Source organism: Pundamilia nyererei, unplaced genomic scaffold (assembly GCF_000239375.1).
Source record: "Pundamilia nyererei isolate P.nyererei 1_Seehausen unplaced genomic scaffold, PunNye1.0 scaffold00194, whole genome shotgun sequence".
NCBI lineage: Eukaryota > Metazoa > Chordata > Actinopteri > Cichliformes > Cichlidae > Pundamilia > Pundamilia nyererei.
Window position 1 is genome coordinate 920,825 of NW_005187595.1, and position 24,320 is coordinate 945,144.

Sequence of the window (24,320 nt, forward strand, 5' to 3'; positions counted from 1 at the left end):
GTGGATTTCAAATCAAACAATCAAGATGTGACTGAAGTGCAGGCTTTCAGCTTTAATTCAAGTGTTTAACAAAAGTATTTTGCTGAGTGTTTAGGAATTACTGACATTTTTATGCACAAACCCCCAGAAATAATTGGACAATTGACTGACAAGTAGTTTCATGGCCAGGTGAGGCCTGCTCTCCTGTTGTTTCATACTCTACACTGTAAAGTACAAAGAGATGTTGGTGCAAGTGAGGGAGGCCATCATTCAGTGAAACCAAAGATCAACCAAAGAAACCAAAGAAAAACCTGTCAGAGAGACAGCAACAACTTTATGAGTGGCTAGATCAATAATCTTGTGCATTATTAAAAGAATGATGGCCAGCTACAAACAAAGGCCTGAAAGAGCACAGAAGACAAATAAAGTGGATGATGACAAAATTATTATTCAGTGGTTAAACAGAACAACTTCACAGCATCAAACCAAGTCAAATACACTTTCAGAAAGGTAGGAGAATCATTATTAAAATCTATAAGCGATGCCTTAATGGATGTATATACAGAGACTTTACTCTGAGCTACAAACATCTGGTTACACTCAAGTACAATACGACCAGATTAGACTTTACCAATAAATAAATGAATAAAAAAAAATCTAAAGAGCATGCACAGTTGAAAAACAAAAAACAATTGTTTGGATACGCCAAAATGATTTAATACAAGTCTGTTGCAGATCTCCAAATACATTAAAATGCAGCAGTACTACTTTATAAACACGGTTTGTAGACAGATATGCAAACTGAATTGTTTTCGGTGTAAAAATGCCTTCAGCCTGCAGAGATGCACTTGTAGTGGTCGTGGGTCATAGCTGAAAGCGGCCAGTGGGGGCGCCAGTCGTCTCATTCCTCCTCTCCCCTGCTGGTAAAGAAAGCGGTGAGGAGAAGAACACGCGCAGTACGGGCATGCGCACACTGTTGTTGTAGCTGCAGCTGTCGGTTTGTGTCTGACAGCGTGAGAAATGGTGAGGACATGTAAAATAAACGTAAATAAATCCGTTGTTTAGACTGGCAAACACCCGAGTGGACTATGAGGAGTAATTTCGGTGCACATATGTGTTGGATCTCGTTAAGCTCTCCCCTCCGTATTCATGGGCTACATGGTTAATGGCTGCAGGTGTTTTACTTTGACTTTGTGCCTTTACTTATATTCCAGGTGAGGCTCTCAGATGGAGGCGGCTGTGTGTGAGGAGGTGCGGGGAGGTCGTGAGGATGATGAGGAGGCAGGGGCCGATGAAGCCATGCTGTGGTCCGTCCAGGAGGCTCTGGAGATGCAGACCCTGCAGATCGGAGCGTCCGCCTGCGGGGCCACGGCTGTGGTGGACGTGCTGAAGGCGCTCGGAGTAGACGTGACCCCGGAGGAAGCTGACCGCTGCGTCCAAACCCGTTTGCGGAGGAACGAGTCACCGTTGCCGGACTACCTGCTGTCCCGCAGTGAAGCTGGTGAGAACACTAAACATGGCTAAAGAGAGGGAGGGGGGTGTGCTTGTTTTACGCAAAAAGTGCACATAAATGTGCAGAAAATGCCGTGTGCACTATCATATCCTGATCATTGAGCTACGTTTAAGTATTAAGTCTAAATCGGGGGGGTCATACATAAGGCCTGGGGGCCAGAATCGACCCGCAGAGACTCCAGTCTGACCCATTGGATGGCTTTGGAAAATATGAAATGTATTATAAGCTTTTCTTTGTGATAAAGACCGACCCCACGCCCATTCAGATTACACCAAAATAATTTAGTAATAGATGCAGTAAAATAACAGAAAAACAACAGTTTTTCCACTGTTGACTATAGAAATCTTTTATTTTATTTTTTTGCAATGCGTCCACATGAAATAACAGAAACTACAGGAGTCTGGGCAATGAGCTATCAAATTTTTTTCTGTAATTTTACACATTCATTTTTTCAAAGTTTAAACCCAAACCATGGTGCTGACAGGTTTCTTTCATTTCCTCCATTACTGTTTCTTTATCACGTGGAAAAACTGAGACGTACTGTTGAAATTGTATTTGTCTTTCTTATATCCAACTTTCCACTATTTTTTTTTCCAGACAGAGAACAATTGGATTAGTCCATTCTTCTCTGTCTGTGCATAATATATATTTTTATTGCCAGGTAACTTTCATTCTCATGAATTTTTGACTACTGCAACAGTTATAGGGTGTAGGTCCTGTTTCACTGTGGATTCCCTAAGGGGAGGGAGAGGGAAAGTAGACACACATGTTCTATAAGCACACCATAACTGCTTTTTTAAGTAAAAAGCTTACATTTGAAGGTCTGCAAATGCTCCTTTGCCGTGAGGATTTGGACAGATTTTAGATGCTTCAACTTTCCATAAAAATGAAACCAAGCTCAGCAGACTGTCATTAACTTGATTAAGCATATACAAGCTGATGAAACAGAAAGCCAAATGACAAGTAAATGAATTATTTCAGCACAAGCAGGCGACATTGGCTTTAGATCGATTCTCTTGGAGTTCCTGTTTAACCTTCAAGGGCCGGGGCTCTCCAAGTGAAAGCTGCAGGCCAGTGACAGCCCTCTGGAACACTTTATGCACCCTGTAAGTGCAAAAGTGTGTGGAGAAAAAAAGGCATTTGTATGCACTTAATCCAGCCGTAGATATTGCTATGCTCTAACACTACAAAAAAAGTTTGAAAGTGAGCGTCTTTTCCAGCCAGTGTAACAGACTAAACCTTCCCGGCGACAAGTTAGCATGGCTTCCAGACCCCTAAATAATGATTAAAATTACTAAGTTACAAGTTCAGCAAAACTAAGTTCAGCATTTAGTGCTAAAGAGGATACAAATAATATATACAAAATAAATGAAAACTATGCTTAAATAGTTGTGGGGAAGTAACATTGTCCTTGATTTTATTGTACTGCATTGTCTGGGTGTGATGAGTCAGACAAAATGTTTTTGGGATTTCCTGAGACAGCGAGTGTTGTTGAGTTCCTCTAAAGACGACTTTTTGCCACTGTGCAGCTGCACCACACACAAAAGAAGCAAGTTGTTGTCTCTGCACCTCACCATCATCTGCACCACCTCGTCCCTGCAGGCCGATTCATCTCACACAGACATGAACCCCATCACCGTGTTGTCATCTGTGGATGGTGTTGCTGTGGTGGATGGGGTGCAATCATGGAGTAGAACAAGGGACATGGCATACAACCTGTTAGGAGCCCATACTGAGGCTTAGGGTGGTGGAGATGTGGGGAGCACTCTAACTGTCTGAGTGCCATCTTACAGGAAGTCTTTACCGTTAGCTGAATGTGTCTGATGTGTGCGCACTTAAACTGGTCAGAATCCCTCTTTCCATACTGGAATATGTTTTTGTGTAAACCCTAATGAGTCTTGATTCCTCTTTAATAAGAATGTAGCAACGAGTAGTTGATGCAAAACATGAGGGTCTATTTTCTTATTGTGCTTTATTGTGCTTGCTTCTTCCGAGGTAAGAGGAATTTTTTTTTTCTTTGCTACACCTTACTAAAGAAATCTCAGTCCTGACTGCTGACAAGTTGATGTAATAACAATGCACGTGGTCCTCTGAGTTCTTGCAGAAGCGACATAGACAATTAAGAAATCTGAACAAAAGCTGTCAGGTGGACAGCTTGGAGAGATGGAATTAAACTGTGATTTGTCTTGATTGCAGATCGGCTGAGCTCAGTGTTGGCCTACGTTATACATCTCACATCCCATTGAAAAATCTCTTGTAGTGCCCCTCAGTATAGTGGTGAAAACATTTGCCAAAAGGAGAAACAAACCCAGCCTGAAGAGGTCACATGCTACTGAATTCTGAGTTCCAGTCGGGGATGGTTGCATCAGGATGGGCATCTGATGTCAAATCTGTGGATCCATTCGCTGTGGTGACCCCTTGCCAAATAAGTGAGCAGCCTATTTAAGCTGCCCCTGCAAGCCTTTTTGCAACCCAGCTCTTCCTTTCATGTTGTTTTTTTTAACTAATACTATTTAATATCTGTTTTTAGTGATGCCTGCTCTATTCTGCATGGCGTTGGTGCTGGCAGTAGGGGGTCTTGCAGTTCTATATCCATCTCACATTCAAATGAAAGCGGTGATGAGGTACCAACACAGAGCAATGTTGCTAAATAAAAATTACCGCAGATGTTAAAAAAATGTCTTTTGGCTATACCTGTGCATACAGTACTGCTTTCTTTCCTTTTTCTGCTCCACGGGCTGCATAAAATGATCCCAAGGGCTGCTTTTGGCCATTTGCTTCAAGAACCCAGGGGACCGAGAAGGTTACACTGCTCAAACAGAATTGATCTAGACTATAAACCTCTGCCTGAACGGGTGAGCGTGGCTTCTGGTGTTAAAGCACTTTGAGTGGCCATTAAGACTAGAAAAGCCACATAAATGCAGTCTCTTTAGCATTTACAATTCCCTAAAAATGTGTGTTTTTGTGCAATTTAAAAGCTTCCCCCTAAATTGGCAGGTATTACACTGTAAGCCGTTGGCTCAAGCTCAAAATTTCTCACTCTCTCGGCAAGCTGTTCCATGACATTTCAGGTAATGAAATGTTAATACATAAAGTGTGGTATAGGTGCATATCTTAATTTAGCTCCACAGACAGTAATATCTGGGGTGTCACAGATGCTAACAGGGACTATAACTGCCCCGTTCTGTAATGTCTTGAACCCATAAGTGCTGCTTCCCACAAGTGTGACAGCTGGCTGCATTGCCAACCAGGCGAATTCAAAAGTACCCTATTGAATTAGACAAAGAGTTTGATGTCTCTCGCAGGAGAGGCTGTAATTGACTTTCTCGGCTCTGCTACACAGTTTTTACACCGACATTTCAGCTTCTGAGCGGACGTGACACGTACTTTTTGTTCAACTGTTATGATTCAGATGCGATAAATGTCGGCCCCGTTTCAGGTGCGACTCACATCCAGCTCATCCAGGGAGCGCAGGAGGCCAGCGGAGGCCAGGTGACGGGCCGATTCTTCCACCTCCACCCTCGCAGGCGAGTCAGACTGGTCCCCTGGCTCGCCCGCTGGATCCGAAAAGGCGCTGTTCCCGTGGCGACCATGAACATGCAGCTGGCTGTACCCGAGGGTGAGGAGGTGCCCGACGCCTGGCACCACCAGCTCATATTCGGAGTCACATCCAACGCTGTCTTTATGACCAATCCTTTAGATGTAGGTGAGTAAGGGAAAGGAAATAGCTGCTTATAGGGAAGAGGAATCAGCTCCTCATGCTGGTGTTGGTTATTGTGCGTTGTAGTAAGCGAGGGAGAGGTGCACCAGCGACTCTGCAGTGAATCCATGTTGCTGATTCGTCGAGAAGACGTGCTGCAGCGACTGACGCCCGACTGCTCCCTGTCGGGCCTCTCGGAGAGCCAGTCCGACCCACGGTGGAAGGCCCTGGATGTCGAGGGTAAAGCAGCAGCTCCTTTTCACTGAATTGGTATTGAAGAAGACGAACGTCTATTGTTTCTTCTCGGGTTGGACAGTGCAGCATTTGTTACTCACGACATGGTCATCATGGTGTTCTACATTTACATTTTGTGCCCGATGTGATATTTGACACTGTTTTTCCTGTTTTCCTCAGGTCAGGTGAGGCAGATGGCCACGGAGGAGGAAGGAGAAGAAGAAGAAGAAGAAAATAATCAGCCCAAGATGACTCACATCAGGATCCCTGCAGCATACAGCTCAGGCGTCACATTGTTTGCCATAAGAGAGTCAGAATTGGGACAAGAACTCCTCGATGCTCCTGAACTCCCTCTGTTGTGACCGCACTGCCACATGTGGATGGACTTAAAGCTTGAAGATCTATTTATACTATCAATAACACTTTGTATTGATCCAAATGTTTAAGATCAGCAGATTTAAATCAAAGCTCAAAGTGAACTCTGACTTTCTGTCCATTTTTCTGTGGCAACATTGATTAGAAATCACATTTTAAGAGATGTACATGTTTGTATCTTTGTTTTAAAGACAACATCATTAAAAGCCCCCACCCTACTCTCAGCCCTTATTTGCTAACTTTACACATCTCCATGTTAACTTCAAGATTGACTTTCAGAATTTATTGATCGCTTGCAAAAAGCAATAAATGGCACAGCTCCAGCATGTATTTCAGAGCTGTTATGTGCTTTTGTGAAGAAGCTTCTATCAGCAGGTTAATCTCCTGTGATTGCTTCCAAAGCCACATTAAAAGTGATGGAGTCGCTGCAGTTAGGGCGCTACAAATCGCTACAGTTGAGAAGGAAAAAACTCACACTTGCATGAAAAGTGGATTCTTTTTGTATAACTTATTGTTGGGTCTGTGTTTCCACAAACCCCGCTAATTCTAGAGACGTATTCATCATGAAGAAAACAAGACAGTCGATCGATCGATTACTTGTGCAAGGGAGGCCTCTCATCTGTGTCCAGCACGACAATGACCCCAATGGTGGCCTCCTCTCGCTGCCTTTTATTGACAAACTTCAAACAATAGTTTACTAAACACCTTTGGTTACAAAGACAAGGACTCTGTGTGTGTGTGTGTGTGTGTGTGTGTCAGACCTCCTGCTGACCAAAGGGTCGTAAACGCAGGAAGCTTACATCAAACGAAGCAGATCTTCCAGATAGGATATATCTGCAATAAAACATTACAGCCCCCACCAGAACCTCGAGAATCTGGGGGGAAGGACAGTGGAATTTCTTTCATCAGAGTTAAAACACTGTACAAATGGTAAACATAAAAATGACAAACATTTAACAATTCAACTCTAACACTTATTATGTTGCGTTTGTTATCCCAGCTTGATATGGCTGTGATCGTTCCTAAAGTTTGTCAGTGTTTCCTGAATAGTTTTTTAGAAGCTATGATCAAAATTAAAGAATTTGTGGATAAAAAGATATTTTTTAAAAAGCCTGCATTAGGTTAACATTATAGGGATGCCAATAGCATTATGTGATGGTTTGAATGTAAAGTTCAGAAGTTTGCATAAACTATCCATGAGGATGAATATCATGGTAATTTGGGGCTTTTAAGTAAACTGTTCTTTTTCCAGGGTGGAATGATTGTACAGTATACATCTTTAGTAACTTGTACAAGTTTCTCTAATCCGCACGGGCTAACAACATGCATATACATCCGCTAATATTTGGTTAAATGTCCCTAAGCAAGTTGCACCTCAGCCAGATGCTTCTGGTAGCCATCAACAATCTTCTGACATAATTCTGGGCAAATATTTCACCACTCTGGCAGAATTGGTATTGAATTGAGTTCAGTTAAAGTGGTTTGCTTCTTGGCAAAACACAGGTTTTAACCTTTGTCCACAAATTTTAAGCAGGGCTTTGGGAAGATTTTCAGAAGCTTAATGGTAGTCTGCGTTCTCTATTCAAAATGCACGTTTCATGTATTTAACATCATTTACTTGTTGGAACGCCCAGATTTCAGCCTTCTAGCAGGTCTAGAAGGAATTGAGCATAATTAATAGATGTACAGAATTCAATTTCAGGTATTTGGCAATTCCAATGGCCCAGCATAGCAGAACGTAACCCCATCTGTGAAAGAGACTAGAGCAGGACACCCCTGAAGTCTAGACGCTGGTGGTAGAAATAGATGGAGGCTTGAATGATGAGTGAGAGGCGGTGATAGGGAGGAGGTGGGTTGCAAATAGGTGTCTGCAAAGAAGAATGACAGATGTGCAGTGAGATTTGAAGTACACGGAGTGAAGGTTGATTGGCCTAAAGAAGGCCGGCAGAAAGATGATTGGACTAGACCGGTGATCTCACAAAAGTGGAAAAGTGGAAGTGATGTAAAGCTCAAGCTTTAGTCACCAAAAACACCTGGGAAGCAGACAGACATGTGAAGTTAAAGAATTTGGAAGTAGCCCTTTATCATTCCATCTACTTTGTGCAATGTACAACTGGCAGCAAAACAGCCCCACAGCACGATGCTACCATCGCTATGCTCGACAGTTGGTACAGTGTTTTTAGGTTTGAAAGCTTCACCTTTACTACTCTAAACATACCACTTGTCATTGTGGCTGAAAAGCTCAATCTTTGTCTCATCTGACCATAAAACTTTTCTTGAGAAAGTATATAACTAGTCCAGGTGGGCAGCTGCAAATTTCAGTCAAGCTTGAAGGTGTCAATTTTGGAGCAGATGTAAAGCTCTGGCAGCATCATTCTACACTGTGTGGAGTGACGCTGTTGCACCAGAAACCAATTTCCTCTCGTGAGGATAATACTTTAGGTTTTCTTCCAGATCTTGGCAAAGTAGTGACACATGTGAATAATGTACATTTACATACAAGTGATGATACTGTTGTCTTGCAGTTGTCGTTCTCTTTAATCTTCACTGAGTTCCAGGACTTGCACATTGTTCTGAGTACTGGTTAATTGTGTTTGTTGGTTCTTGTTTCTTTTGCATCTCATTTACTGAGTTGTTTTATGTTTTATATATATTGATTTATGGGTTTATTTTGCTTTAGTGGAGGGTTGCTCCACTATGCTTGTGAGGGCTAGGCACGTGTGGTGGAATTCCCTCTGATGCATGTGAGCATACACACCGGGAAATGGGTATTACGCACCATTTAAGTTGCAGTGAGGATTGTAGACAGACTACACAGGATCATTTTACTGAACCTTGTTATTTTAAGTAATGTTTGTAAATAACGTGTCTTAATTAACGGTTCGGTATTCCCAGCCCTGCTACTTAGAAGTTCTTTTTTTCAGCTCTACAATTTTAGTGATTTTGTCCAATAAACTTTGTTTGATGAACTTGACCTGCCTCGTCTCTGCCCGATAATAACGAGCCTGTGTGCCTTTTATAACTGTTACAACGTTTGCGCCGGCATTCTCTCCTGGGGTGTTACACCAGGTGTTGCTGTCATCACCATCTAGTTAGTTGCCTTTACCGGTTTTCCTAATTCGAGTCGCCACCATTGACTGTGTTTTCTACAGTCAATGGTCGTCACACTAGCACGAGATGGCGAACAAACTACAATTCCCATGATGCACTTGCCAGTTACACCCCGAGGAAGTTGTAGAATTCCCCAAAAAAGTGTCCCAGATTAGTTTGTACAACACATAAAGGTAAGCAGCGAACACAAACGCCGATACACTTTGTTATGCTTCGTAGCACTTTAAGCTAACTTTTCGTAGCGTTTGCTAACGTATAGTGAATATGTATTTGTTATATTGGATCCACGCGGTGTGTTGTGTGTGTGTGTGTGTGATGACATACTTTGCATCCCCTCGGTCAGTCAGCGGGCTGGGTGCAGAGGCTACACGTCTGACTGTTGTCCTGGTCTGGGCTCCGGCTAATTCCTGCTTCACACATACACTTAACACGCGCAGGTAAGTGTTAAAATGGCACGCGACATGCTCACTTTACCCAGTTTAACGCGGTAATGTCGCTGAATGTACTCTTAGTGGAAGAGAATGGGATTGAATGCATTGCACAGACGATCCAAGAAAGTTTATTAGAAATGCAGTGGATGTTTTTTTTGTTATTCTAGAATAAATGCATGGATTTCTGTGTACATGCTGCCACCTTTTCACTGTTTTCCCAGAGTATAGCAGTGAAATTCATTCATATACATTCTGGCACATGCCAGTGCAGTAATACCAGTTTCAAATGCATCATTTTGCGCAGCATGTTGTGTAACAGCGTATAAACAGCTTTGTCAGTGAAGGTTCTCAAGAAAAAAAAAAGCTTTCTTAAACCCTTATTGGACTCGTGCATCTTAAAAGCGAGTCACATGAGCGGAGTGAGTTCAATCAAACCCGATGATTTGGTTAATTGTTGAGCATGCGCAACCACTGTGCAACACACACGCCTTTGTGTTGTCTTATCCCTGAAGTCACTGCACTGATGCAGTGTATCTGCAAAAACTGGCCTTTACTGTAGCAAACCATGCAGTTGCACAACCTCCCAGGGTTCAAGGAATGGGTTTCAGGTCAGTGCACATGGGGATGGTTTAAACTCTGACCCCAGTTTGTTTGATTTCAAGGGCCAACAAACAACTTTGTAGTCCCTTTCAGCTGTTTTATATCCGTATCCTGCTTTCTAATAGATTCCCAATAGTTTGAAGTAAAAGGGATATGTTGGACTTTTTTTACGTATTGGTCACATATTGTCTTAGTAACAGTACTTTGACTTTATCACCCCAGACTGCTCTTGTAAAGGATTGTAAACTCTTTCCTTGGGGAAGCAGTTGTAAGGAGCAGCTGTTTAAGGCCTTCGTTTGTTCTGTTGACTGTATTAAAAAGAGGCCAGTACTGTTCATTTTCAAAGACGGCTCTCAGTGCCCCCTGACTGATGTCTGTCCTCATGCATGCGATAGAAGAATTAAAGGTGTTTTTACTGCTACTACAGTGTCTGCTAGCTTTGTTAATTAAATTTCCATGACAGGGATTTTTTTTTAAAAAAATGCGTTGGATGAATACTCCAAAAATGGAGGGACTGCCGAATAACTGCCCAGCCACACTGTGGCTGTTATGGTTTTATTTTTCTATGCAAATTGAGCCTGTGTTTCCACTTGTTGGTGATTTAGCCTTGCCTGGTGACCATTCTGTGTAATTGTTGACTTGTGTTTATGTTCTGTTTGATTGGATCCTTGTTACTGCGGCGATACAAGATAATATGAGAGCAGCAGGCTGACTGAAAAGGTCACCGCTTCCTCGCAGCTGTGCAGTTATAGGTCACCGTTTGCATGCAATTAAATTGGCACGAGTGCTGTCAATTAAAGGTGGATGACAAGATGAGTTTTGGTGGTGGTGTTGTTCTTCTTTTGCCGCTCAGGTGTCATGGCAGGGCGGGTGCTGGTGGTTGGTGGCGGCGGGCGGGAGCACGCGCTGGCGTGGAAGCTGGCCCAGTCGCCACAGGTTCAGCAGGTTCTGGTAGCGCCGGGTAACGCGGGCACGGCCGGCTGTGGAAAAATCAGCAATTCTGGTAAGTGGGAAGTGTTTTCTATATTAATACTTAAGTGACGGGCAGCTTTGTGAAGATCAGGTGTCCCTCTGAGACACAAGCGTTCAGACAATTTTCGAAGGTCTTGCTGTGGCGTAAATCACTGCACCTTTTACCCATTTTCCTAACAAAATGAAAAGAAATGAAGGATGACTCAAGACTTATGCACATCACATTAAACCAGAAGCTGCAAAGCATCAAACCTGTAAATTGGAGGAATTGGCTTGCCTGCTTTATGCAAGGGTAGCTGCACAGATTCCACACTAAAGCTGCGATATGACACGTTTTTGCACTTTGCCAACATTCTAAGTTTCTTATCTTACAGATGAACTTCTTTGCGTTTCATATCCTTCTTCATTAGCGTTACTCATTAAGAGCTTTAATAAATATAGCACAAACTTTTACAGCACCTCTGTTTAAGGTGACGATGAGGACGCTCGCACAGATATGTATTAATTAATGCACTGATTGAGTTAATTACATAATTAGCCTAATGGGATATGCTCGGTATGCCATGCTGATTACACCGCCAAGCAGCTGAAGACTGAATGATGTCTAAGTGCTCACACTCTGTGCAGAGGTATCAGTGAGCAACCACACCATCCTGGCTCAGTTCTGCAAGGATCACCATGTGGGGCTGGTTGTGGTCGGACCTGAAGTTCCGTTGGCAGCAGGTAAGTGCTGGCCGTCTGTTTAAACTTGTATGATGGGTATGATTTTTATATTAAATGCACCTGTTGCTTCTCTTTCAGGTATTGTGGATGACCTGACGGCCGCAGGAGTTCCATGTTTTGGTCCTTCAGCCAAAGCAGCTCAGCTGGAGGCCAGTAAGAGCTTTTCCAAGGCCTTCATGGAACGTCACGGCATCCCCACAGCCCGCTACGGGTCCTTCACCGACCCCCAGCAGGCCTGTCACTACATCCGCACGTCAGTACTATAGAAGGATATGTGAGGCAATACACTTCATTAAAGTTACAGTTCTGGTTTTGGACTGTTGAAAACTCGTCTTGGTCCAGCTTAATTGAAGAAGTAGTTGGGATTGGAGATGGGGTTTTCTGTTTACGGTAAAAGACTGTCTATGGCTGCGAAGTTTTGTTTTTAGAGCCGTGAAACGCATAAAAAGCGACACCGTGAAAGAAGATGGAAGTTTCCTTCCTCAGATGGTTTCATGAGTTAATGATCTAAGATGTAATGACCGCCTTTCTGATGAGCGAAGCCGCACGGAGCGATCCGGCATAAACAGATTTGTTACTTTTATCGACAAAGGGGAGGGTAAAAGGGGGGAAAAAAAATGTCTTGCGCTCAATGAGAGCCGTTTCTCTGGTCATGTAAAGCATCTTGGGCAGAACAACAGCTGCCATATTCTGACAGCCTTCATCCATACGGATCGCAAACCCATTCCCCAACAGCAGCGCGCACTGCAAATGTTAAATGGTGCACAAAAAAAAACATTTTATGCTCAGTATCAGCATCTGTTCAGTGTATGTCTGTGGCGGCAGCGGGGAGGCAGAGAAAAGATTCCTGTTGCACATTACCCAGGTTTCTTTCATCTCTTTGATTCTCCAGGGCCGACTTTCCAGCTCTGGTGGTGAAGGCAAGCGGTCTGGCTGCAGGGAAGGGAGTGATCGTGGCGCGAGATCAGGACGAGGCCTGTCAGGCCGTGATGGACATTATGAAGGTGTGAGGCTATTAAGCAATACTGCAGCTCTTCATTAATCCCTGGCCTTATGTTATAGCAAGGAGGGGAAAGAGGGGGAAATGGGCAGCAATATTTGGCTAAAATTTTTAATTGAAAATAGATGAAAGAGTGTTGTAAAAGCTTCCTTTTTGAATATTCAGTCACAGCTGCCCACTGAGCAGTCCTCCTAGATCAGTGATGTATGTAATGTTCTCAATGCTCATTTCCCAGCACATTTCTGGGCTACTTAAAGCTGCTGTAATCATTATTTTTATATGAATGTTGGACCAAACTGCTTTGTGTATATGAAAAGGGTGGGAATTAGTGCCAACTCTGCTCTTCCTCTTAATTTCACCTTTATGTTGTAGCTGTGCTGTTATGGCGCACTCCTCAGTCTTTTTAATGTCTTCAGATGCAGATTTTACACCATTTACAGACAATGGACCTTGTTTTATTTATTTTTGAGAAGGACATGGTTCAGGGGCCCGTTCTTCATACGTCGCTCACTACATCCAAGACCAAACCATCGCGCTAACCGTGAGCTCGCTAATCCGGTTCCCCGAACACACCTGCTGTTGACGATTAGTACAGCTGGAAGCAGTAATGTGACATCACTGGGTGTCGTAAAAGGGGCTACGCATCGATAGTAGAAACATTGATCGGCAACCCTCTGATTGGTCGGCGAAAATGTCAACGGAGTGCGCTCGGCTCGGTATTTTCGGCAGCAGAGCAAGAACTCTTGAGTGAGGGATTTCAGGAGTTTCAGAGTTTAATCAGAACGCAAGGGAACACTGCAAAGGCTGCAAAAGCAAGGAGAGAGGGCTGGCAGAAAGTTGCTGACAAATTAAACTCGTAAGTAATTTAATAATAACAATAATAATGGAGTGGATTGATATAGCGCTTTTCAAGGCACCCAAAGCGCTTTACAATGCCACTATTCAGTCACTCTCACATTCACATTTCAAAAGTTTTGAAACAGCTAAGGAACAAAACTGACTTGGCACCAACAATGTCTCTGTCTCAAACAGAAAGCTAACGTGTATTTCCTGATGAAGTATAACGTTAAACGTTGCTACTGTGAGCTGAAACTTTCTGCCACTTAAGGAAAAAAAAGAAAATAATTTGCCATCCGTAATTCAAAATTTCATGTTACTTCATTTAAATTTTAATGTAATAATTCAAAATCACAGTTTGAGTTTACCAACTTGACAAAAAAAACATGTTTTTGTCAGTTTTGAGCTATGTTGAAGTTTCAGTTGCCAAAAAACAGGGGGAGGAGAAATGTAGCAGAAACAAGCTTCCATGTTTTCAGGTGTTTTTCTTTTTTGGAAGTATTGGGAAGTAATTTTTAAACAGGAATGCAAAACAGAGTATGTTACTATATTATTGAGAGTTATTTACTATTAGCATGAGGAATGTTGGAGGAATTTTTCAAACTATTCCTGCAATAAAACACAGAAAATACCTCAGTAAACATTAAAATGGGATTTCACAAACTAACAGTTTTAAGTCTGGAGTTTGGCATTGGGGTGGTGACCAGGGTTGGACGAGAGGGTAAAGTGCTATTCTAGTTAGTATTGAGCATCAGTAGAGTGTAGCAGTGCAGGCACAGATGACTGCTCATTAATGTTAACATAATTTAGAATATTTACTCATCAAAAAAAACCCTGCAATTCCAGCTGGAAACTCTGGAATTCCGACCTACTCAGGAAAGCACGATTAAGGTCGGCTTCACTGAGTATTCAAACACGTTTCTTCCAGGTCAAAGTCATCTGCTTTGATCTGCTGCATCGTGTTTCCTGTTGTGAGCATCCAGAAGTGCTGCAGTGAAGTGAATTATAACGTGCTACTTTTTTCTTTCTTCTTTCAAAGTGATGGCAGAAACATGCTACACAGCTGTCGTAATCTGTTACCATTATTTTGTGTGCTAAACAAATCCGGCAGTGGATTATATTTCTGTAGGCAGCTCCTCATTTTTCTAGACTTTGGTGTGCCTTGTTTATGCAAAGCTGCTTCTCTGCCCTGTATCCTCCCAAAAGAAATTGAACTGCAGAAGCCTTTAAACGCCTTTCTTCTTCTCTCTCAGACTGTTTCCCTTTAAAGCTGCACAGCAGCCTCAGGTGCGGAGTCGCCTGGTTAGTCACTAGAATAATCGCTGGTGGAGTCTCAGAAGTTTGTTGGGGTTTTTTGTTTGTTTGTTTTTTTTACCCGATATATTCAATTTCAATTCAATTTTATTTATATAGCGCCAAATCACAACATAAGTCGCCTCAAGGCGCTTCATATTGAACTGTTGAAGAATTTTGGGGGAGGTAATTGGATCTTCCAGTGTCAACAGTTTGCTGTGTTTACTGTGCGCTCAAGGACGGAGCCTTTGGATCTGCAGGGGAGACGGTGGTGGTGGAGGAGCTTCTGGAGGGAGAGGAAGTATCTGTGAGTGCAATAGTTTAAGTTAAAGTCTGAGAAAACTTAAACAAACTTAAGAATTTTTTTTATATACATGTGCGTGTATATATTTTTTTCTTCCATCAAAATTGGCAAACTGCTTATCCCGCATGCTCTGGTTTTGTAGTGCCTGTGTTTCAGCGACGGCCACTCGGTGTCACAGATGCCCCCTGCACAGGATCACAAGCGGCTGCAGGACGGTGACCTGGGCCCAAACACAGGCGGCATGGGAGCTTACTGCCCCACCCCTCAGGTAACGTTAACTGTAGTCGTGCTGCACCACCCTGTTTGTGCTCTACTTTAGTTTTTGCTGGCTCTTTAATGGTTAAGCTGCTTTCTGTCACTGTGGTACAGGTGAGTCAGGAGCTGCTGCAGCAAATCACAGAGACTGTTCTGCAGAAGACTGTAGATGGGATGCGTGAGGAGGGAACACCCTATGTGGGTGAGTACCATCTGTAGTCACTGTTTGCTGCAGCAGCCTTCATTTATTTTCACTTATCGTTTATGCCCTTGTCTTTCAGGCGTGCTGTACGCAGGCCTGATGCTGACAGAGCGGGGCCCGAAGGTGCTAGAGTTTAACTGCCGCTTCGGAGACCCCGAGTGTCAGGTGTGTGTTTCACAGGCAGACGTCCACCTTTGCATCTCCTCTCTTTAAAACTAAGCGTTTCTCTCCGCTCTTGCCATTTTCCTCCAGGTGCTGCTGCCGCTGTTGCAGAGCGACCTATATGAAGTGATCATGAACACCATGAATGGCAAACTGGCCTTCAACGCCCCCGTGTGGCACCAGGACAGCTCTGCAGTCACTGTGGTCATGGCCAGTGGCGGTTACCCCGGCTCCTACAAGAAAGGAGTCGAAATCACAGGTACAGGAAATCCGCGATTTCAGCAGGAGTCTTGTTTAAAATCGTCTGAGAGTGAAGATGGAGTGTGGCTTCACTTTTTCTGTGAGCCTCTCAGTCTGTACATGTGCAAAACTCTAGTTCCTTTTTCCTTCATGTTAATGTTTCAGTCTGTGGTTCTGTGGATGTAATAATTCTGCAATCGAAAAAAAAAACGTGCACATTTTATTGCAAAAAATGATCAAGTTAATGTAATGCATTAATTTCTGCAAGTGCTTTACTGAAACCACTACATCTAGATTTTTGGGACATATACTGTGTTTGCGCACGTTATAGTGCTTGGAACTATTAGTGTAACACCTTGGCTCCTCCTCAGGGTTGTCCCTGATTCAGGACATGGGGCTGCAGATTTTCCATGCCGGTACAGCCTTGAAAGAAGGAGGCGTGGTCTCCAGCGGCGGGCGGGTCTTGTCTGTCACTGCAGTGAAGTCGTCTCTGGAGCTGGCCCTGCAGGCGGCCAATCAGGGTGTGACGGCAGTTGGCTTCCCGGACGCGGTGTACAGGCGCGACATCGGTCACCGAGCCATCGCTCACTTGAAACAGCACAGGTGTGTGTGTGGCTAAAAATTCTGTTGTGCTTTTGTTCATTCCTTTGCTGGATATCATGTATTTGAATAATAAACTGCGTCCTTGTTCTTCTTTCCGCGGGTATTAATTTTCATCTTCAGCTAATTAAGTTGTCATGTAGCTGATCTAATTCACAGTGAGGAATTCCCGACTGATTTTTAGCCTCTTTCATTAGCTTCACTGTGATAGCAGCTGCAGACCAACACGATATTACCGACTGTCACAGTTCAGTGAGTGCTGATCAGTTGTCTCTGACAGAGGTCTGACCTATAAGGACAGCGGTGTGGACATTGCTGCCGGAAACAGGCTGGTGGACGTGATCAAACCCCTGGCCAAGGCAACTTCCCGTTCTGGTAATTTTGTTCTTATCTGCAGAAATTGAACACAAAAGGAAGAAAGGGTTTGTATTGTGTTTACACACAGCTTATGAGCTTGTATCTGTGATCGAATGTCAAACCCACAACATTGGGGGGAAATTGTTTAAATGCCACTCTGTAAACCTCATTTTATTTTCTTCCTCTTCTGCTGATGGAAACCTTTTTTTCTAATTAGAAAACGCGTTTTCCTGCCTTTTCAGTAGTCATTAAATGCTGTGATTTTTATTACATCTGTTTTATTCAGATAAAGCAGCCGTAGTCTAAACAACAAACTAGAACGAATGAGTCACTTGTTTTTCTGTCTTTGCCAGGATGTAATGCAGAGCTCGGAGGCTTCGCTGGGCTCTTTGACCTGAAGGCGGCTGGATTTGTGGACCCGATCCTTGTATCTGGAACAGACGGAGTTGGGACTAAGCTCAAGGTGGGATTTCAGTCCTTTAAGGAGAATAGAGCCTGTAAACCTAGCAGTGTTTGGATTTTCTTTTAATTTTTTTTTTTTCTTTTTTAAATCATCAGATCGCCCAGGCGTGTGGGCAGCACGGCATTCTGGGTCAGGACCTGGTGGCCATGTGTGTAAACGATGTGCTGGCACAGGGTGCTGAGCCGCTCTTCTTCCTCGACTACTTCTCCTGTGGTAGCCTGGATGTGGACGTGGCCGCCTCGGTGGTCAGGGGCATCGCAAAAGCCTGCGAAACGGCCGGCTGCGCGCTGCTGGGTGAGAAACAAGACATACCATTTGAGGCTTATGAGGTAAGGTAGATCCGGTCTTGACGTTATGTTGAGTTCATGCCATCTGCTTCTGTTGCAGGTGGTGAGACGGCTGAAATGCCGAGCGTCTATCCTCCGGGAGAGTACGACCTGGCCGGGTTCTGCGTCGGCGCAGTGGAACGAGGAGCTCTGCTGCCCAGACTGGGGGATATCTCTGAGGGGCACATGCTGATTGGAGTGGCCTCCTCTGGGGTTCATAGCAACGGCTTCAGTCTTGTCCGTAAAATCCTGGAGAAGGCAAAGCTCAGCTACAGTTCCCCTGCTCCCTTTGGCAAGTCAGGACAGACTGTTGGTGAGTCAAAGAGATGAAGTGTGCCTTTGCTCCAGGTTACCCTTAACAGTTGAACTCAATTGTTTGTAATTCTGATTCCAGGGGAGGTTCTGCTGACTCCAACGAAGATCTACAGCCCCCTGCTCCTGCCGATCCTGCGCAGCGGTGCTGTCAAAGCCTACGCTCACATCACAGGTGGGGGACTCCTGGAGAACATCCCACGGGTGCTGCCACAGGAGCTGGCTGTGGATTTAGGTGAGACGAAAGCACAAACGCAAACTATAGCATAGAGACAACGACCTGAACAATGTGGAGAGGAAGAATAAGAATGTATAAAAACACTTAACAGAAGTGTTTTTATATTCAGCACAGTTGCAGCACCTCCTGATTGATTATTTACACGGTTTATGCACGGTACAGATGCCTCTCAGTGGAGCATCCCCCCAGTGTTCTCCTGGCTCCACAAGGAAGGAGGTCTGAGTGAAGAGGAGATGGCCCGCACCTTCAACTGCGGCCTGGGAGCGGTGCTGGTGGTCGCCCCCGTGGACGCTCAGAGGGTCCTGAGCCAGCTTCAAGCCCACGAGGAGGCCTGGATTGTCGGTTCGCTGGCCCACAAGGAACCTGGTGAGACTGTGAAATGCTGATGCTTAAAAACAGGCTGGCGGGACAGAAACAAAAGAGACTAAAAATGAACTTTGTGTTCACGCAGGGGCTGAACCTGTGGTGGTCCGCAACCTGAAAAACAGCCTGCTCAATGCGAGACAGGCCTCCAGCAAAGAGGTGGCAGTCGAGGCGAATGGGGGTTGTCACGACAACAGCATGGTACCACGCAAGAGGACAAAAGTAGGCGTTCTCATCTCTGGCACAGGTGTGTTTCTAATAATGGTGAAATGAGTTCATGCAAGTACCATTTGAAAAGTGGTTTAGGAAATCTGTGTGTGTCACATAAAAGCAACAGAAGAGTTTATAAGTCTAACATTGCCACTATCAGGCGCAATGTTTCAGTGACAAAATATCATCTAGACAAGGTATTTGCAATTTGAAAGTCATTTTATTTTCCAAAATATTGAAGTACAGTGTCAGGTGAGGACGTCTTCCTTCTAATTGTTTTAAATGTATGCGGCTGGAGAGAGGTCACATGTAGTGTGCAAAAAAGCGAAGGAGAAGAGAAGTTGTATCCTTGTATGTCTGCTCCTTCAGAGTCAAGATAATGAAGGACCATATTTTTTAAACTGGTGTCTAAAAATAAATGACTATTCTGTTCTCCTAGGCACAAACCTGCAGGCCCTCATAGAGCAGGCCAAGCGTCCGTGCAGCTCAGCTGAGATTGTGGTGGTGATTTCCAACAAACCAGGAGTTCAAGGCCTGAAAAGAGCATCACTGGCTGGCATCCAGACCCGGGTAACAACCAGAAGTAGCTTTTCACTTAACTTGGGGGGGAAAAAAATGCATTTATGATAACTTTGAGTGGGGTTTTGGAGATTTAAAAAGTCTGGATGAGCTCACTGATGTGAGTTTGGAATTAAATAAATACACCCTAAGCAGTGGTCTGATCCATGTGTGCACACTTTCTGGGGGAAAAAACCTGTCTGTCTGGCTCTGAATAGGTGGTAGACCACAAACTATATGGCAGCCGCGCAGAGTTCGATGGCACCATTGATCGCGTGCTGGAAGAATTTGGGGTGGAGTTGGTGTGTCTGGCTGGGTTCATGAGGATCCTCACTGGAACCTTTGTCAAGAAATGGAATGGTAGGCTCCCTGAAGCGCATCTTTTCTTCTGTGAAATATCAGAGATTTAAGTTTTCTTACAGTTTCAGTGCGTTTGTTGTCACAGGTAAGCTGCTGAACATCCATCCGTCTCTGCTACCCTCGTTCAAGGGTGTGAACGCTCGGAAACAGGCTCTGCAGGCTGGTGTGAGGGTCACCGGCTGCACGGTCCACTTTGTAGCAGTAAGTAGGAGCTTGTGTTTAGTTCAGATGTGAAAACCAAGAAGCAGAGTCGTGGGAGGCAGGAAAGTTTAACATTTTGCTGTGGCTTCTGTACTCGATCAGGAGGAGGTGGACGCAGGAGCTATCATCGTGCAGGAGGCGGTGCCCGTGCTGGGTAGCGACACAGAGGAGAGTCTCTCCGACAGAATCAGAGAGGCCGAGCACCGAGCCTTCCCTGCAGCTCTGGAGCTGGTGGCGAGCGGCGCTGTGAGCCTTGGAGAGGATGGACGCATAAGCTGGAAATCTCACTCAAGTTAAAAAAAATAAAAAAAATTAATAATAATAATTATGTGCTGTTTACAGCAATTCCAGTTTACTTCCGTTACACAAAACTGGTTTTAGAGAAATTGAGACACTAACAGAGTGATGAGTAGAAAAAGTTTACTCTTTAAAAAGTCTTCAGCTGACTTTTGTACACATGTGCTGTAGGGTCACTTAAAGCTTTTGAAAAAACCCAGATAAATGACTGCATTAACTACATTCCACATATATCTTGTAGATTTGCATTGGACTCACTAAATAACAGATTTAGCATGATGAGCCTTCTTGTTACAGTATCTGAATGCTTGATTATGAGGTTTTGAATGTTATCATTGGTGACTTGATAATAAAAACTGTGGTTGAATGCAAACAGTCAATTATAAGGATTTCAATCATTTATTTTTATAGTGGCTGTTTTTTGTCCATGGCTACATGGAAGGACATTTAGGACTAAATGTCCTTCCATGGAGCCAGCTTGGATTACAAATATCCTTTGATCCAATTCCTTGCAGTTTTCCCATGCTGTTCGTCCTCTGGAGATTCAACAGCAGTCCAGTTGTCCATGATTTGCTCTTGTTGAATTCTACCTCAGGGGCTAAAAGAAATGCATCCTGGACAAACATGTCCAAGGAGGTCATGTTTGTTGGTTCCTGTGGAAACGCAGGACGGACAGCCTCTCGTTTCTCGCTCTTGTAGACAAACAGGACTCTCCCTTCAAGCCACTTTGGCTCAGTAGGTGGATGATCTCCTCTGGTTAAGAAAAAGGGGGGGAAACAACTATTCAAGCTTCAATTCCTTACAATGAATAATTTGCAATGAATAAAGTCAACCAACCTGGATCATTCTCAGCAATTGTGATGAGGTAAAACAGCCCTTTATCGGACAGCAGCTGCACCACAGCTGGCAGAAATCTGTCTGTCACCTCTCGCCCTCTCTCCCCTCCAGCCCAGGCGGCTTCGATGCCTGTGCTGCCCACCTGAAAAAGAAAACCCACTGAGTAACTGGAGGTTAATGCACCATGCCTGAACTTCATTAACCCTGCTGAGCTATGTGATGCACCTCTTCTGAAGGCGTAACCACGTAGGGAGGGTTAAAGAGGAGTATGTCCACTTTCCCACACAGCTGGGGGAGAAGAGAGTCAGCCTGCAGGAGGAACAACATTCAGATATGCAGGTTGCGAAAACCCCAAACCATAAGAGCAGCTGAAGATTACCAGGTCTGTGATCACCGGCTGCAGGGACACCCTGTTACAGGAAGCAGTCTCTGCTGTGCATTGTGCTGCTGCAGGATTCACATCAGTGCAACTGAAACATAAATGCATGCGTACATGAAACTGGATGCTATGTTTTACATCAGTAAGTCCCATTGGCTGGACATTGCTGCTAGGTACCAGAATGGCTCACATATATAAAGCCGAAGGTCCCACCACCGACGCCAGGAATGCAGACACCACTCCTGAGCCACTGCCCACCTCCAAACATACACACGGGCTGAAAACGGTGAAGAGGCAGTTAAGACTGATAAAAATGTGTGTGTGTCTACTGGAAATAATACTCGATCTATGGCTACCTCATCCGCTGTAGCCGGTCTGCGTCTTTCTCCAGAGCATCAATCAGGAGGAAGGAGTCCTCCGCCGGCTCGTAAACCTCTCGGAAGTCTCCTCGTCCAGCGTGGGAATAAAGCGGCGTGGGGTAGCTCGTACTCATGCTCACTCTACAGCTCACTAAATATCCGCTCCTCCATCTGCTGGCCCACACTAAGGAATCAAGCTCGGCAGAGCCACTGTTTAATGTTTGATGACAATATGCCTAAACTCATGCTAAAAATAAAGGTAGCTCAGCCCCGGAGACGTTCTCGCTGTACTTCCTTATAGGGCTTTGGAGTTGACGTCACGCCGCAGTGTATTGTGGGATCGCGGCGCCATGTCAGAAGGCAACAAATCAAAACAAACACACTGGCCCTTTCTCAATTCTAAGTACGCGAGTGTGATGCATTTGTTAAATGATTGAGGTAAACTTTTATTAGAAGATTTCACCACCAATTATAATCTGCAAATAAATAACAAAGAATTTCAAAAAATTACTAAGGCTGTCCCTCAAAACATTCTATGTACAGCATATAATCTTTTTCAAAACCCTGACTAGATCCCCTGACCTCCCTGAACTCTTGGTAAATGGGCATAACATTACAGCTAACAGTCTAAAAAACTCCCAAATTAGGGAATTATTTACTAATGTTTTTTTCCCTTATAGATCCAATCCAAATTCCATCTCACATCTGTTCTCTAGTGATCAAAAGTAAGAGATCAGAAAAAATTACCTAAAACTTCCCATTCCTCCCAAAGCTAAGGATGTCCACTACAAAATCCTTTCTGGTATTTACCCTTCCAAAGAATTTCTCAGACGTCGCTTTGCTATTGATAATAATTCTTGCTCTTTTTGTGACGGGGATATTGAATCAACAGAACATTTATTTTATAATTGTATATTCTGTAAAGCCCTGTGTGCACTACTGGCTCTTTCCAAAGATTCCAAACTTACTTGAATTTTCTAAAAATGATATTATCTTGGGTTCTCTAAGAAAAGAAAAGAAGCTTGAAAATGTTCTAAATGTAATAATTATGGGCAAATTCTTCATTCACAAATGTCGTTTTCTGAAAACAAAGCCGTCCTTTTTGACTTTTCACAAAGACCTCTGCCTCTTCCTCTCATCTGTTAAATTTATGGACAAAAAACCAAGCTCTGGTTCTGAATCATATGATTATTGAACTAGATCTGCTAGAAAACCCCTAAGGTATAACGTCTTTTTTGTTGTTGTTGTTGTTTTGCTTGTTTGTTTGTTTGTTTGTTTGCTTGCTTTGATTCTGTTTGGGGTTTGTTTTTATTTATTTGTTGTTGTTTGTACTTCCTGTTCATTATCTATCTTCTATATGTTGGAATTCAGCCTGTTCTGATACTATTTCATGTTGGGAAAATAGAATGTTTGTAGAGATTGCCATAATTGTTGTACTGTTCTGTGCAAATTAAAAAAAAAAAGAAAAAAGTACGCGAGTACGTACTCACGTTCTCGGCGAGACCGGACTTGGCGAGAACGCGAGCACGGACTTGTACAATTGGAACACCAGCGTACTTGATGATGTCACAGGTCCAGAGTTTTTACTGCCGTCCCCTCTTAATTTAACTGTGAGTAATATGTTATGAAGCTTAACTTTAATCACAGCCAAACCGGTTTACTCAGGAACAAATAAAACACTGAAATAAACCAAACATTAACATTTAGAAGTGATCTAAGTGACTTATATATCATGTTTAACCTCAGTAGTGAAAGCTCTATTAATAAAAATAGTGTACATGTACATACGTGTACATACCTTAATTAAAACAAGCAGGTGAGATGTTAGAACGCTTTTATTTTAGTGGACACTCAATACAATAGACAGCTACTGGGGTTTGGGGTTTGTTTAACCTGAGTAGCGAAAAGACCGGGGGGGGTGAAAACGATGTGCCGGGAGTCGCTGTTCTCGCCGGCTCTAATGATCCTCGACCTCGCTGTCTGCTATGGAGCTGGCGGGTCACAGACGTCTCCGAAAACGTCGGAGCGCGTTTGGAAACATATGATATCTTGATAAATCGAGCCAATATTTGAAGTTTACACAGCTACATTCTCGCTTGAAAATAACTTAAAAGTTTATTTTGTGACCCAGAAAGAGTAATATTTAAAAGTTATTAGCCCCGCTCGTCCGCCATTGCCGCGTTTGAGTTTTGGACGAAATGCATTTTGGGATATTTAGCTGTACCAAGTCCACACAAGTCGTGTCCAAATTCATGGACTGCATCCTCCTGAGGACCCGTATGGGCCCAATACGTGGTCATAAATATTTTGTACTTGTAAATCAGTTTTATATGTGTAAAAAGAATTTGTGTGTGTGTAAAAAAGATTTGTATGTGTGTAAAAAAGATTTGTATGTGTAAAAAAGATTTGTGTGTTCAAATCAGTTCAAAAAAGCACCCAAATCTTTTTTACACACACAAATTCTTTTTACACATACGAATCTTTTTTACGCACACGCAAATCTTTTTTACACATACAAATCTTTTTTAC

At 43.6% G+C, this 24,320-nt stretch overlaps 3 protein-coding genes across 4 annotated transcripts; 2 read left to right on the plus strand and 1 right to left on the minus strand.

Moving 5' to 3' along the window:
• Positions 1-934: 934 nt before the first annotated feature.
• Positions 935-6,025, plus strand: LOC102214278 (uncharacterized). The gene is made up of 5 exons (XM_005747334.1): positions 935-1,002; positions 1,194-1,480; positions 4,932-5,198; positions 5,280-5,432; positions 5,607-6,025. Exons 2-5 carry the CDS (start codon positions 1,207-1,209, stop codon positions 5,786-5,788), a joined length of 876 nt encoding a protein of 291 aa, XP_005747391.1. The 5' UTR covers positions 935-1,002; positions 1,194-1,206; the 3' UTR covers positions 5,789-6,025.
• A 2,882-nt stretch (positions 6,026-8,907) lies between these two features.
• gart (phosphoribosylglycinamide formyltransferase) lies at positions 8,908-20,226 on the plus strand. Its single transcript, XM_005747337.2, has 23 exons — positions 8,908-9,085; positions 9,256-9,349; positions 10,797-10,946; positions 11,543-11,638; positions 11,717-11,891; positions 12,531-12,642; positions 15,007-15,075; positions 15,215-15,340; positions 15,442-15,529; positions 15,609-15,694; positions 15,782-15,950; positions 16,303-16,534; positions 16,812-16,906; positions 17,242-17,351; positions 17,447-17,645; positions 17,739-17,990; positions 18,072-18,224; positions 18,390-18,593; positions 18,679-18,837; positions 19,240-19,370; positions 19,577-19,718; positions 19,804-19,919; positions 20,022-20,226. The coding sequence occupies exons 3-23, from the start codon at positions 10,802-10,804 to the stop codon at positions 20,214-20,216; spliced, it is 3,054 nt and encodes a 1,017-aa protein (XP_005747394.1). The 5' UTR covers positions 8,908-9,085; positions 9,256-9,349; positions 10,797-10,801; the 3' UTR covers positions 20,217-20,226.
• Positions 20,227-20,458: 232 nt separating this feature from the next.
• On the minus strand, positions 20,459-22,091 carry hemk2 (HemK methyltransferase 2, ETF1 glutamine and histone H4 lysine). Of its 2 annotated transcripts, XM_005747335.2 has the most exons (6): positions 21,789-22,091; positions 21,623-21,709; positions 21,433-21,523; positions 21,279-21,362; positions 21,054-21,195; positions 20,459-20,969 (listed from the first exon to the last, which is right to left on the minus strand). In XM_005747335.2, exons 1-6 carry the CDS (start codon positions 21,923-21,925, stop codon positions 20,854-20,856), a joined length of 657 nt encoding a protein of 218 aa, XP_005747392.1. In that variant the 5' UTR covers positions 21,926-22,091; the 3' UTR covers positions 20,459-20,853. The 2 variants fall into 2 exon arrangements, with proteins under 2 accessions (XP_005747392.1, XP_005747393.1); XM_005747336.2 differs by lacking the exon at positions 21,279-21,362.
• Positions 22,092-24,320: the final 2,229 nt, after the last annotated feature.